At 46.4% G+C, this 14,132-nt stretch overlaps 1 protein-coding gene across 2 annotated transcripts; it reads left to right on the top strand.

Annotated features, from left to right (window-relative positions):
• The first annotated feature begins 3,870 nt into the window (after nucleotides 1-3,870).
• Nucleotides 3,871-13,929, top strand: ZBTB2 (zinc finger and BTB domain containing 2). Of its 2 annotated transcripts, none has more exons than XM_032684052.1 (3): nucleotides 3,871-3,893; nucleotides 7,615-7,798; nucleotides 9,641-13,929. In XM_032684052.1, the coding sequence occupies exons 2-3, from the start codon at nucleotides 7,626-7,628 to the stop codon at nucleotides 11,001-11,003; spliced, it is 1,536 nt and encodes a 511-aa protein (XP_032539943.1). In that variant the 5' UTR covers nucleotides 3,871-3,893; nucleotides 7,615-7,625; the 3' UTR covers nucleotides 11,004-13,929. The 2 variants fall into 2 exon arrangements, with proteins under 2 accessions (XP_032539943.1, XP_032539942.1); XM_032684051.1 differs by lacking the exon at nucleotides 3,871-3,893 and adding an exon at nucleotides 5,009-5,258.
• The last annotated feature ends 203 nt before the right edge of the window (nucleotides 13,930-14,132 follow it).

Below are 14,132 nucleotides of genomic sequence, written 5' to 3'. Positions count from 1 at the left end.
TACCAATACCAGAAAAACAGCTTAGCCTTCAGAACAGCAAAGATCCATTTCTTCATCTTTGCACCTCAGAGAGCCTACACAAAAGGTGGCTCACACACCATAGATCTCCACTTCTAGGACCGCCAAAAAAACTGTGAAAGGTCAGATCTCCTTGGGGGCTGACAACTCACCTCTCACCCATGTGCCCCAACAGCCTCCCCAGGGCAAGGAAGCCAAGAAAAAGCAGAGCTGTTCCACAACTTCTGCTGGATCCTTACATCTGGGGTTTTCCCAGGGATCACTTTTACATTTTTACAGTGCTGTGTGGAAGACAGGTGAGATTTGGACCAAATGTGTGAAAAATTCTAAGAGAGGGAGGACAGAGTCCTGGATTAAAAGGCTGGAGACTATCAGAGGGATAGTATTCTAGCAAGGAGCTACTGCAGCTGTCACACTTCCCACCAAGCCGCCTTGCTAGCATGAATCAAAAGTGGAAGTGTTAGAAATGGCAGCTGTGCTAATAAAACAGATTTACAGCACTGACATAAATTCATGTTTTACTATATTTGTACCCACGTGAGAGCAGTGTCCCACATCTTCAGAGAAGGGTTCCTACCCATTCCCTAGGATATGCAACTCCCAGATCCCCACAGCTTCAGCAGAAAGTCCTGTGGGAGTGGGCCAGCAGTGCCACAGGGAGCAGTGAGCAAAGAGCTCTTCGGAAGAGGGACTCCGCTCTCTTATTTTTCAAAAATGCTGAGAAATTTGAAATCTCACTAAAAATCTTGGCACTTTGAGCCTGATTAACATCACTAAAGCTGTTAAGGTTTTGACTATAACAATAAAAACATCTGCTATTCAACTCCAGATTTCAACTGAACTCAACCAAAAAGACACACGGAACTCGAGACTGGATCAAGTTCCTTGTGCTGCTCAAGTGACTTTTTACTCAGATTAGAAGACGCTTTGGTCATGCTATTAACACTTAAATCATCAACAGTATGTTCATTTACAATGCAAAATATGATCTTAGCAGGTAAAATTCTGCCTTTAATCCAAGTACGTGAAGACCAAAGCAAAACCAAAAACCTAGGGACTGATCCTGTCATCAACAGAAACACACCTAACTAAGAATGCACCCAGATGAGTACCACTATCTGAATCAGTCTGAACAGCTGAATCAGTCTGAACGGTCTTTCAAAAAGTCATAAACTGGGAAAGTCCTAATCAAGTACCTCCAGAAACTCAAAACCCCAAAACTCAGATGAGTTCGAAGTAGAATTTTAGGTTCACATTGTAAATTGGGTGTCCAAAATGCACCAGATGAACAAATTATTACTCCCTGCGACACAGGTCTCAGATGTCAGTACTGAAGGTGTGAAGTTCAGCAGCATTACACTCAACACAGCAATCTTTCTACAGATTCCAACAAGGTCCTTCTAAATTAGAAACTGCATTTTTGCTGGATTAAACTACTGGGGTCCAAATAAAAGTGCTTTAAAGCTGAATTATGAGCTATTACTAATAAACCATAGCTAAGTTTTGCTCCAACTTCATAGAGAGCACAGAGGAGAATCCCACACAAATGCCAATACACAAGTACTAAAGTGCAACATAAAAGAGAAAAAAGAGACCACAAAGCCTGCCATATATCTGCCAGAAACACACTGGTTTTCCTAAACAGCCCACTCAATTTAATTAAAAATTCTATCACTTTCACCATCTTTCATGAGAACGAGACAAATGATCCACCACTAAGCAACTTAAGTTCAAATGCCCATCTACTCTCTTTACTTTGTATTTAGTTTGCAGAACTGAAATGTAAGGGAAACCATTCAGGGGAAAAAATTGCCAAGTAGACTGGCTAAATACACTCTATGAACTTCTGCCACATGCTCACATAGCAGAACTCAGAGTTGTTAAAAACATGACCCTTGTAGTTCAGCATATCTCAATACTCAACGTGGGTCCTAAAGATGCAGTTCTGTTCAGCTGCTCTATTCAAAGTACTGCAACAGCAGCAAACAGACTGTAAGATTTCAGCTCCACTAAAATTAAAGTTGTTGGGCTTTGGGGTTGGTTTGCTGGGTTATTTTAAGACTTCACTAGTTAGATTTCATGTGCAGTTTAACTTGGGTAAATAAATTAATATTCATGAGCTATATGATCCAAACAGTCTCAAACTGTGCCTATCAAGACATCTATTAATTTCAGTGGGAGATGGCTTAGACTTACATAAAACTTGTCTAATCCTTTAACAATAAACACTTGCTTAAATAAGGACCTTAAAAAAGGTAATAATCATTATTACCATTATCTGGACCTAATTCAAACTGTTGGCATTGCTGCATATGTTGTTCCTCACGAACAACAAAAAGCACACTTAAGGACAGCAGGAGCAGGCCTCCAGGGCAGGGGGTGCAAAGGAACCCCCTTTAACTACTGCTGGCCGATATCTTCCCACGAGGTTTTCAACAACAAAGTTTTTCTCTGAAAACGTTTCTGTCTGTGCCACTGCTCCACTTAGCAGATGTCACCTTACAGCCCAAACTGATTCCCTGCTTGGAGAAATCACACCCAAGGACTTGCCAGCCTCTTGTAGAAGATGATATCCCTGCTCCACACTAACAGCTCTTGACTTAAGTAACTTCTGCAAGACCGACAATTTTTTCCACGTATCGCAGTGTCTGTTGGTGCATTCCTTTGTGCAGTTTTATAAGCATCCACAGATTATTCTACAGCACACCTTAGATCTGGATAAAATGATGCCTGGCTACAGCCACCTTCTGTCCGTACTCCACCGCAACCAAATCTGCCACTGTGGGAAGTTGCAGATGTGGGGGTTTTTTTGAAGACAACTATACTGTCCCCTTAAAAAGTCATGCTAAGAATAGCCAGTTCAAATAACCTGCGTCCTGTTGAACAGATCAGAAGTGAACCCAACCTGTCCACTTTTGTACTCTGAATCAGTCTTTTTGACAACTGAACTTGTAACCTCCCGTCTGACAGCTCAGCCACGCCATGCCCAGGGCAGTTTCACAGGGATCAGCCCCACGCCGCCCCTTCCCAGCGCACCGAACCGAGACCTTGCTATAAATGACACCTGGAGCGCAGCCAGGGCGACGCGGAGGAGGGCACCGGCACTGAGCCTGTGCCCGAGAGCCCCGGGACGCCGCGTCCCGCCGCCGGCGGCCGGTCCCCGTCTCCCACATCCCCGGCGGCTCCGCGGGAAGCGCAGGGACGCACCTGCGCCCGCCACTCCTCCCCGGGAGCGAGCGCGGGGTCAGAACCCGGCGGCTTCCATCCATCCATCCCACGCCTGCCGCCAAGCACCGCCCGACGGGAGCCGCCCGGTGGCCCCCGGCGGCGGCACCGAGAAGCCTCTGCCGCCGCGGCGAGGCCAGGCGGACGCCAGGAAGACGGCGGCGGGCGCAGCACCGCCCCATCTCATCCCATCCCAATCCCGGCCCCGCACGGCGCCACAGTCCCCGTTATCCCCGCAGCGCTGGTGGCGGAGAGCACACTGGCCCCCGCCGCCCGGGAGTTTTAAAGGGGCAGTGCGCCCCGCTGGGATGGGGGCGGCGGCGTCCGTCCGGGGGTGCCCGGAGGGCGGGAGGGCCGGTCCCGTGCCCGGTGCCGGCGGTGGGGCGGGCGCGGAGGGAGGGGCGGGGGCTGGGTGTCTCCCGCTGCTGCTGCCGCTGCCGCCACAGCACTCGCCGCCTCCCCTCCCCCACGGCGGGGGCTCCTCGCCGCAGCCTCTGTGCTCCGCTCCCGGTCATGTGACCCGAACGTAACCGGACAGGAAAAGCCGCCGCCGCCGCCGCCGCCGCGCTGACTCCGTTGTTGCTGCTGCCGGGCGCGGAGACGGCGGCGGCCCCCGCGCGGCGCCACCCGGCGGCCCCGGCGCCCCCCAGGTGAGCGAGCACCGGCCGCGCCGCGCCCGCCCCGCGGGGCCGCCCGGCCCTCGCCGCCCGCACGTGCGCCCGGCTCCGCCGCGCCGGCCGCGGCCCGGGCTGAGGCGGCGGCGGGGGCGCGGCAGGGCCTGCGCGGCCCTACCTCCGCATTGTGTGCGAGGGCCACCCCGGGCCCCCCCGGGTCTGCGCGGGCCGAGGGGGCGCGGGGCTGGAGGTGGGGCCGGCCTGGCGAACCCCCGCCGGGCCGGGCCGGGCCGGGCCGGGCGGCTCCATCCGGGACACGGCGCGGGGAGGGGGATGGGCGCGCGCCGAGGGGAGGGCCGGGCTTGGGGGGGAGGGGAGGGGGTCGGTGGGTCGCGGGGAAGGAGGGAGGGGGCGGCGGGGCTGGTGCCGCCCGGCGCGGGGCTCGGCTCGGCCGGTTGAGGCCCGCGCTCCCTCCCGCCCCCTCCGGCGGCGGCGGCGGGATCCGGCGCAGGCGGGGCGGGGCTGCCCCGCCTGTCCCCCCCGCTCGGCGGGTTGGGATGGGATGGGCTGGGCCTGGCGGTGGCGGCGGCAGCGGCAGCTCTTCCCGTCTCGCGCGCCCTGGCGGCTCCGCTCGCGCTGCGTCTCGCGCGCCGTCTCCGTCCCGTCCGTGCGCGCGTGGCGTGCGCGGGGGGGGCGGGCGGGCGGAGGGAGGAGGAGGAGGGGCGGGGGGGGGGGCGGGGCGCAGCCAGTGAGAGCGGCGCGCGCCCGCCTGGCCCTCTGCCGCGTCGGCCAATGGGAGGGCGCCGTGCGCCGCTGCCGCGGGGGCCGCGCGCAGCTCCCGGGAGTGGAGAGGGCGCGCGCCGGGACACGCCCCCCGGCGGCGGGAGCGCCCCGGCGGCGTGCGCCCCTTCCCTGCCTCGCGCCCCGCCGCCGCTGGCGCGCGCAGCCCGGTCCCGTCCGGTCCCGTCCGGTGGCGGCGGGCGGGGCCAGCCCGGGGCCCATCGCGAGTCCCTGCCCACCGCCCGCGGTGAGGGTGGAGGCGCCCGCTCCTGGCGGTGCTGCGCCGCTGTTAGCGGACTGGGCCGGGCAGTGCCCTCTGCCGACGGAGCGGGAGCAGCGCCGCGGGCTCGGTGCTCCCGAGGATCGGTGCCCGCCTGCGCCGGGCCGTGCCCGAGCTGTTCTCTGCCGGCCCGACCGACCGCCCCCGCCCCGGGCACTCCGTCGCCCTGCGGTGCTCCTTTGTCGCCGCTCCCAGCCTCTTCTCCCGCTGTGCGGTACCGGCGCTTTCCCGGCCTCATCCTGGCCTCGTGTCCCCCCCTTTTCCCTGCGGGGTCCGCAAGATGAGCACACGCTTCCCGAAAGGGTTCGCCCCGGCGTGGCTTTCCACGCTGAATGGATTAGGTAATTCCAAAACCGTGGCAGAACGGAGCCGGGCCAGGGAAGGACTGTCCCAGTGAGGTTCCAGGGTACAAGAAATGTTTTGCACAGTTGTTGCACCGGTCAGCACTAATACGGCCTTGCCGGTGTTAATCACCTTTATTTAGCTGAGGGTAAACCTTTTATTTAGCTAAGGGTAGAACTCCTGAGTTCACACATACCTATAATGTACAAAGCGCTTTCCTCGCTCCTGTCGTCTGCCTTACGATTTTCTTCTAGTGCTTTCAGTTACGGCACTTAAATATCATTCAGCTACACTCAAAATGCAATGTTGTGCACGTGTGTCATTTCATGAAAAGATTAATTCAGGCCTGTGATGAAGGGCATTGGCTTCAGCAGCCACAGTGACTGCTGTTTGGGTAAGGGTGAAAATTCAAGCTAAACAAACTTAGAATGATAATAACTAGAAAGAATGCCTTTCTGGCTTGGAAGCCCTCATGTCGATGGTTTGCTCTGCCTGACAAATTTTGCTGTCCAAGTACAAACCAGACTTAGCACTGATGAATTAGAAATGTAGCACACATTAATAATCTAAATTAAAGCTAACAAAAAAAAAATCTAGTGTGTTTTCTGTAACATCACAAAGTCTGCATGTGTGGGGCATCTTGCAGGATTAAGTAACACCAAACATGATTTTTGTTGTTGCTGACAGCGAGTATTCCCTCTTGTGGAGAGAGGGAGACAATCTTCCATTTGTACAACGAAAATGTAATTATCCAAAAAGTTTAAGGAAAAGAATATGGACCTTAAGAGAGCTGCACCCTTTTTTTTTCTCTTAGCTGTAAGAACATAGTCAACTGTATTGTATAGTGTATTTCTTTTTCTGCTTATGCCCGACTCGAATGAGTTCTGATCTCCTGTGGATGCATAGGAATGCATTTGATCAGCCTGGTTATTGGTTTAAATATGAGGGTATTCTTCACTGTCCAACAAGTAGAAATACCTGTTCCTTCAAGGACCAAGCATACATGTGGAATACACTTTTGTTCTCTTTCCCAAAAAACCATGCTCTTACCATATAAAAGAAACAAGCTGCTTTTACTTTACTTAAAATTTCAATAGCTTTCTGTTAAGTTTGGAGGGGAAAATGCTTAAGACTTTTTATAAACCTTTTGGTCCACTTCTAGTTTCACCTCTTCTTTGTTTTCTGTTCTGTTCTGCTTCTTCATTTTTCTGGCTATAACATGGCCAGGAATTTTGTTGGCTTCTTTTGCTGTTTTACGTGTTTAAGTACAGATCTACATGACTTCGTACTTTCACTTTTTCTGCTCAAAGCTCTATTTATTTTGGTTAAGTTTGTATCCACTCACTGATCTTACTAGCCCTGTATTCATCCATCCAACCATACGTAACTGTCCTAATGTGTTTTCCTGGCTATTTTTTTCCCCAAAGTTATTGTTTTTTGCTTCCAAGGCTGAATTTGAGTCCTTGAGAAAAGGTTTATAGCTCTTAGGTAGTTCTTTTTGGGCAGCCTCCAGCAGCTGGTACAAGGAAATGCCAGGGAGGGTGAGGACTGTGGAAACCCTGGTTTAGGAGGGTTCAGGTCAGTGCCACATTTCACTGTTAGTTATTCCACCTTGTGCTGATGATCAGCGATGGATGGAACTGCACCTCTCACCCCCTGAGTTTCTTGATTTGCTAGGTGGGCATGAGACACACAGGCTGCTTAGAAAATTCTGTTGTAGCTGGTCTCAATAAATAAATAAAGACTTGTTGGGTAAAAAGGCCCTTCTGTATTGATAGTGCAGAGAGCTTACTGATACCAAGAATAAATTGTTTGACTCTGGCAAGATTCAGGTATTTATCTGATATTTCCCAGGAGAGGGCATAACCATCAGTTAAAAGTGTCTAACTTGTATTGGGTTGTGCTCTTGTCTCTCCCACCCATTGAGATGAGGGTGACTGACATCAGTAAGGAAATTTATTTTTCCTACTTGAGCAGACAAACGGCAACCAAAATACTTTCTTTTTTCCACTGAATATAGTGTTCTTACTGTGTATTAATATATCTTCCTCTCCCTTAGCTATTTATATTTCTGTATCCAAGCCCAACCCCATGCCTTTTCAGAACTTTTCATCTTGGCTCTTCTTTGCTCTTTAACCCTGGCAAATCACTTGCACCTTTGTGAATTGCATTGCCCATCATGAAACAGTGATCATTGCCTATGTGTAAGATATCTTTTATACAGTAACTTGGGATTAAGAGGTGTTACTAAAGCAAGGCATACAGATATTAGAGGAAAATATCTGTTAAGAGACAGCTACTGTTGCATCTGTGCCTCTACTGCTAAGTTTTACATGAAAGTCGTTTTCTTTTCAGAGTGTAAAAAAATGGATTTGGCCAACCATGGACTTATTCTGCTGCAGCAACTAAATGCTCAGAGAGAGTTCGGTTTCCTGTGTGACTGCACTGTTGCCATTGGTGATGTCTACTTCAAGGCACACAAATCAGTCCTTGCTTCTTTCTCCAACTACTTCAAGATGTTGTTTGTTCATCAAACCAGGTAACTGTAAAAAGGTGCACTGTTTAAATGTTCAGTTAGCTGAGCTAAGGAAGTCTGAAAACTGACTTCCTTAACTTAACTTTCAGTTTTGAAATCTGAAAACATTCTTTTTGCTTCTTGCTGTGTCATAAGGAGTATGGAATCCAGTCTTATCTGCAAACTAGAACCTCACTTTAAAACAAATTAAAGTTGAACTGTGATTCATTAACACTAATTTTATAATTTGGCACAAAATCTCTATCCTTAAAAAATCATAGAATTTCTAGAATTGAATACTTGAAGGATCCTGTTTCACTCCTGCACTTTCCTTCTCCCTTGTGCTCTGTCTTGACATTGTTCTTGACATTTCCATAACAGTATATACAACCCAATAAGTATTTACTAAGAGATTTTGAGAAATAAACTTTAAAAAGAGGTGTATGTACTTTATTTTTTTTTTTTGCAGTTTATCAAAGTCAGTTATACAATAAGATATTACATAGTGGTGGAAAATAATTGGGTTTGTGTTACTTTCTTTTCTGTGTTTTGGTGTTGTTTTGGTTTTTTTTTTCTGTACCAGAGCCTTACATTGAGGACATTGAAAAGATAACCGAAGTGTAAGACTGGTTTAAAGATTTTTCTTTTTTTTTTCCCAAATATTTGAACTATCTCAAAACTTCTAGGACAGAAGTGCATTTGCACTTCTGAAACAGTACTGCAGGTAGATGTATCAGTCTTGATGCTCCATCAAGAGCACACAGTTATTTTTGGAAGACAACATTGCAAAGTTTACTTTTGAGTAATACATCTGAATTCGAAAGCAGTCACAGAGAAGGCTCAAGAAGGGTGCATCTCAAGAAATGGAAGAATTGGCTGTAATTTCCTCCTTGGCTCAGTAGCACACTGTGGTTAGAGCATTCAGACCACAGCACGCAGTCATGTCCATTTCTGTATTTCTGTTGTTTAATGCTTGTTTTTAATACAGGAGCTACAAATATTTCTGAAAAATAATTAGAATCCCAGTTCCTCTCCTGTTAGCTAACTGACCTAACCAAGGTGTTCCCTATTTTCTTTCTTCTGTGAGCCATGCCTCACTTTCTGCATAGAGATCCACCTTCCACCAGAGGCATGGTGGGTGTTTCAGTCCCAGAGCATCATAAAGGTCGGTGCACTGGGCACACTCTCAGCTGGAGGATGGTGTTGGTTTTGGTTCTGTTAGGCTGAAGGGGCATCACAGCCAAAGCATTTCCCTTTACTGAATGCTGTAGGCTGGCCAGGCATACCACTAGTGCTCCTGTTCCTTCCTTCCTATTCAAGGAAAGAAGCTACTGCTCTGCTGGTTAAGGAGCCTGGACTCCACAGGTTACATGTGCTCAGGCTATACCTGTTGCATCAGACCTCCAGGGGATTCACACCCTGTCCTGCATGGTTTCTGGATCATAATGCAGTTGAAACAAGGTGATACCACACACTTGCAGAACTGTAGCTATATACCCTAGTAGGACATAGAGGGCAAACGGGCAAGTGCCAGATAAATTTTAGATGTTTTCAGGGAGAAAAGTACTGAGTACTGAGAAAAGTTTAATGAACTGTGAATTTATAGTCCAGTGCTAGCAGGTTTTCATCTAGCTACAGATGTGTTTGAATCCAACCAAGAAAAGGGGAAAAATGTCTTTGCAATTTATAGAATATATTAATATGTGACAACACATCTATAACATAACAGTAATTTAGAAGGGTGCAGATCGCAATGGGACAGCTTTGTCTTTTCACTGAGGCAAAAAGTCATCTTCCAAGTGGCCAATAAGATTAGCTCTTTTACATTAAAGCATTTCTCTAATATATATTTGTTTCATCTTTCAGTGAATGTGTCCGTTTGAAAGCGACTGACATACAGCCAGATATCTTCAGTTATCTCTTGCATTTGATGTACACTGGGAAGATGGCACCACAACTCATTGACCCAGTTCGACTAGAACAGGGAATAAAGTTTCTCCATGCATATCCACTAATTCAAGAGGCCAGCCTCGCAAGTCAGGGAACTTTTTCTCACCCGGATCAAGTTTTTCCATTAGCGTCTTCATTATATGGCATTCAGATTGCAGATCACCAGATAAGACATCCCACTAAGGTTACATCAGCGACTGACAAACTCGGGCGAGAACCAAGGCCACAGACATCGCGGATGAACCAAGAGCAGGTTTCTGAAAGCTCACAGCTTTCGCAGTTAGCCACAACTCTGCCACAAGTGACCCGGACAAATATGTCCACTTCTGACCCATTGCCATCTTCTTTATCTCCAGAATTGGTATCTGCTGCTGGTAATAATTCACCTGCAGGAGAAGAGGCCAACATGGAAGCATCTTCTTCAGATGAACAGCCTGCCTCACTCACAATAGCACATGTCAAGCCAAGCATTATGAAAAGGAACGGAAGCTTCCCAAAGTACTATGCCTGTCACCTCTGTGGTCGCCGGTTCAATTTACGAAGCAGTTTGCGTGAGCACCTGCAAATCCACACGGGAGTTCCCTTCACGTCTAGCCAGCAGGGAGAAAGTAATATTTCTTTGTCTCTCTGTAACAACACAGCTGATAAAGATGCAATGGAAGTGCCTGAAGCAGGGATGATTAGTGACAGCGAGTTGCAGCAGATCTCAGACTCCCCGATAATTGATGGGCAGCAGCAGTCAGAGACACCTCCCCCCTCTGATATCGCAGACATTGACAACTTGGAGCAGGCAGACCAAGAGAGGGAGGTAAAGAGACGGAAATACGAGTGTTCCATCTGTGGTCGCAAATTTATTCAGAAAAGCCACTGGAGGGAGCACATGTACATACACACAGGCAAGCCCTTCAAGTGTAGCACTTGTGACAAAAGCTTTTGTAGAGCTAACCAGGCTGCCAGACACGTGTGCCTAAACCAGAGCATGGACACGTACACGATGGTGGATAAACAGACTCTGGAACTCTGTACCTTTGAGGAAGGCAGTCAAATGGACAACATGTTAGTACAGACCAACAAGCCCTACAAATGTAACTTGTGTGACAAAACGTTTTCAACTCCGAATGAAGTAGTCAAGCATTCGTGCCAAAATCAAAACTCTGTCTTTACACTAGAAGAAGATCGCTCCATTCTGCTAGGTGGTGGGGACACAGAAGCCACAGAGACTGATAATGCAGTGTTAGCCTCCATCAAAAAGGAGCAAGAAGCAGTGTTGTTAGACTGAATGTGAAACCTATATCAATTTTTTAAAGTTTCTTTACTCATTTTTTATTAAATCAATTTTTTCCTTCCCTTACCTCTTACCTCACTTACCCCTTCCATCTTTTCCACCAACATCCTTTCCACCCTTTGTCTTCAGCAACCAGAACTGTACTGGCACATTAGGAAATTGGACTTTGCCTCTCCCACCAAAACAAACAAAAAGCTCTTGCATCAAACCACAATGAAATTGATTTTAATACAAAGGAACATGTGAAAAATAATCCAGCTAACTATGTTGATAGTATTAGTTAATCCAGATTTCATAGATTTTAAATTAAATTTAGATTGCTTAAAAGTGTATTTAGATACAGTGATGAGTGTAACGAGAAACAGTTATCAGTTTGGTAAGTGAAGGATATATGAATTTTAATTTCCCTGGTAGAAGGCATTTTGAGATCTGGCAAAATAAACACCGTGCTTTTTACAAGTCCACATGCACGTTGATTAAGGTTATAACCTAAAGCCCTCAGAACTTTTCTCAAGGAGAGCAAAAGTCTCTGTTCATTGAGTTAAAAAGAGCTGAAGGAGTTGGGTTTCTTTTAGCCATATATTTTCCCTCAAGTATGCCTTTGGGTATCTGTTTTGGAGTCAAGCAAAGTAGCTGCTTAGCCAAATTTTGACTTAAGTAGCTATAATAGTAATGTGATGGCAATCTTTATATATATAAATACTGTATATGTATAAAGATATATACATATATATATATATATATATATAAAGTGTTTGTGTGTATATTTGGTACAGGTAAATAAATGCACACATCCTTTTTAAGTAACTGGCCACCTACTCTCAGATTCAGCCTGGAATGTCTTTTAGTCATTTGGTAAAACTAGTCATTGCACAGGTTAGTTTTAATCAAATTTAAAACGTCCTGGGCTGTGTGCATTTTTATTGACCTGTTGAAGAGAAGCTAATAGGTAAGTGTTGTCACCCAAGCTACCAAGGAAACTAGAGAGGTGACATACTGGTGAGCACTGCACCATCATTAGTGCAGCACATGCATGTGTTGTTAGCTATAGGTTTGAGTCATTCTGGATGAAAGGAGAGAGAAAAGCTTTATTCCCTTACTCTGGCAAGGAGTGTCCATGATTTCATTTGGTCTAATGGCATGAGTTAAGAGGGAGAAAAAACAGTGTTCTAGCAACAGGTGATCATGGTTGTTTTAAAGTGAATCTGTAGTGCTGGCTGGCAAATTCTGCTCTGTGAGAGCCCTGTTATTTTGAAAGCCAAGACAAAGTCTGCAAAAAGTGAGAGGATGACTTCTGTAGTTTTGGTTACTGCTGATGGTCGCACTGCATCTTTGTGTTAAAAATCAAGTTGTTGATTTTTTATTATTTCAAATAGATGCCCAGATTTTTTGCTGGTAGCCTAAAAACCTACACTGACGGCAGCAGTGAAGCCCACCGAGCAATTACTGGGCCAATAGAAGGTGTAAGTGGACAGAAAAAGTGCCCCGTCATAAATGGAGACAGTGTGTGTTTTGGGGGGAGGGGTGGGAGAGGGCAAGTCACAAACCACAGCTCTTCTCTGTGTATATGTTTAAACTGAATATCATCTTTTTGTGTATAGTTAAGTTCTCAGATTTGTAAGTTTTTATACATTATTTCATTGAATAAAAACTGAATTAAATGGGATATGATTTATTGAGTTGAAGGTGAAAGGTTGTTGGTTTCCGATCTTCCTGGATGAGCTCTTGCTGAATTGGTTTAAAAGCCAAGTGAGGTATTCTGTTTATCATCCTACAGATGAACAAATAGCTTGCTAAAACTTAAAACAGTGGATTTAGCACAAAAAGTCACTACATACTAGATTTTTTTCCAGTTTATTATAACATGACAACTATCGTAAAGAAAGTGGTATTGATTTTATTATCTCCCTTGTATTAGAATAATAGATTTAAAATCAATTGATTTTGCTTTAAAGTATGGAAGTGTTTTGAAGTAAAAAAATAACATAGAGTTATTTTAGAGTTGCCCATTTTAAAACTTTTTTAAGATCTTCATCTACCAATATACGTTCTTTAAAAACATTTTTTATTTCATCTTACTTAGTCTGAAATGCTCTCAGAGTAGAAAAACAGAAGAATAAATCTTTCCTAATTCAGGGTAAGGTCAGCTTTTGAGGTGTCTGTGGTTTAGGGGCTAGTGACAAGTTCATTTCCAAAATGGCTGCAGCTGCTCAAGGTGCTGCTGCCTTAGCTGCTAGTTACTGCTTAATCAGATGCTCTTTTTCTTTTTTCTCCTTTTTTTTTTTATTTTCCCCAGAGCTCTAGCTCTGCTCTATGGCAGAGTACAAGAGTTTAGCTCAGCTCCCCAGGTGGCTGGTTCTATTGTGGGTACATGTGGCTGCACCATTTTTTGTGAGACATTCATCAGCCCTTTACCTTATTCCTGCTCTCATCGCTCCTTGTCCACTTTTTGGAGATCCACATGTTTGCATGTTGAATGGGCTCAAGTGAAAAACAACTAGTCTTAAAAAATGCTATTTTTCTGTCAAATGTTTTCCCTATTTTAGCTCTGCTGAAGGTTTTGAGCAATTAATGGATTGTGCAAGGGCAGAGATGAACAGGGAAGAGGGTTACTGAAGCCAGTGTGACTGCTGGAAATATCCAGGATGTAGAAGGTTGGAAGTGGTGACTCCCGCTTGGGCAGGTCCCCCACCTGGTGGGCAGGGTGGCCTTGCAGCTGATGTACTGCCCAGAAAGAAGGAGCAAGGTAGGGCAGGGAACAAGAAGCCAGCAAAATAGTTGGTTATGACAGTACTGCTGCAAGGAACGTGAATTTGCAGGCCCAGCAGAGATACTTTCACCTGTTAATATTTATTCTTAAGAAATAACACTGTCGGGTAAAAAGAAAAAATAATCACAATAAAGAGACTGTTTTAATATGTGTTCAGCTATGATAATGGTTTATTTTAAGTACCCTTTATTGTCTGATGCTCTATAGTGATGTTTAAGTCATTACCTTTCAGCTGCTCGAGCAGTTTTTTTCCTCTACAACAAATCAGGAACAGTATATTCTGGTTATTAACATTTGCATCAAGAGTCTGCATAATTACAGCGCAATTACAGTTTTGTTCAAGCTTCTTTGTT

Source organism: Chiroxiphia lanceolata, chromosome 3 (genome assembly GCF_009829145.1).
Source record: "Chiroxiphia lanceolata isolate bChiLan1 chromosome 3, bChiLan1.pri, whole genome shotgun sequence".
NCBI classification, from domain to species: Eukaryota; Metazoa; Chordata; class Aves; order Passeriformes; family Pipridae; genus Chiroxiphia; species Chiroxiphia lanceolata.
The sequence above is the reverse complement of the archived record's forward strand: the minus strand, read 5'-3'. Positions and strand labels throughout refer to the sequence as shown.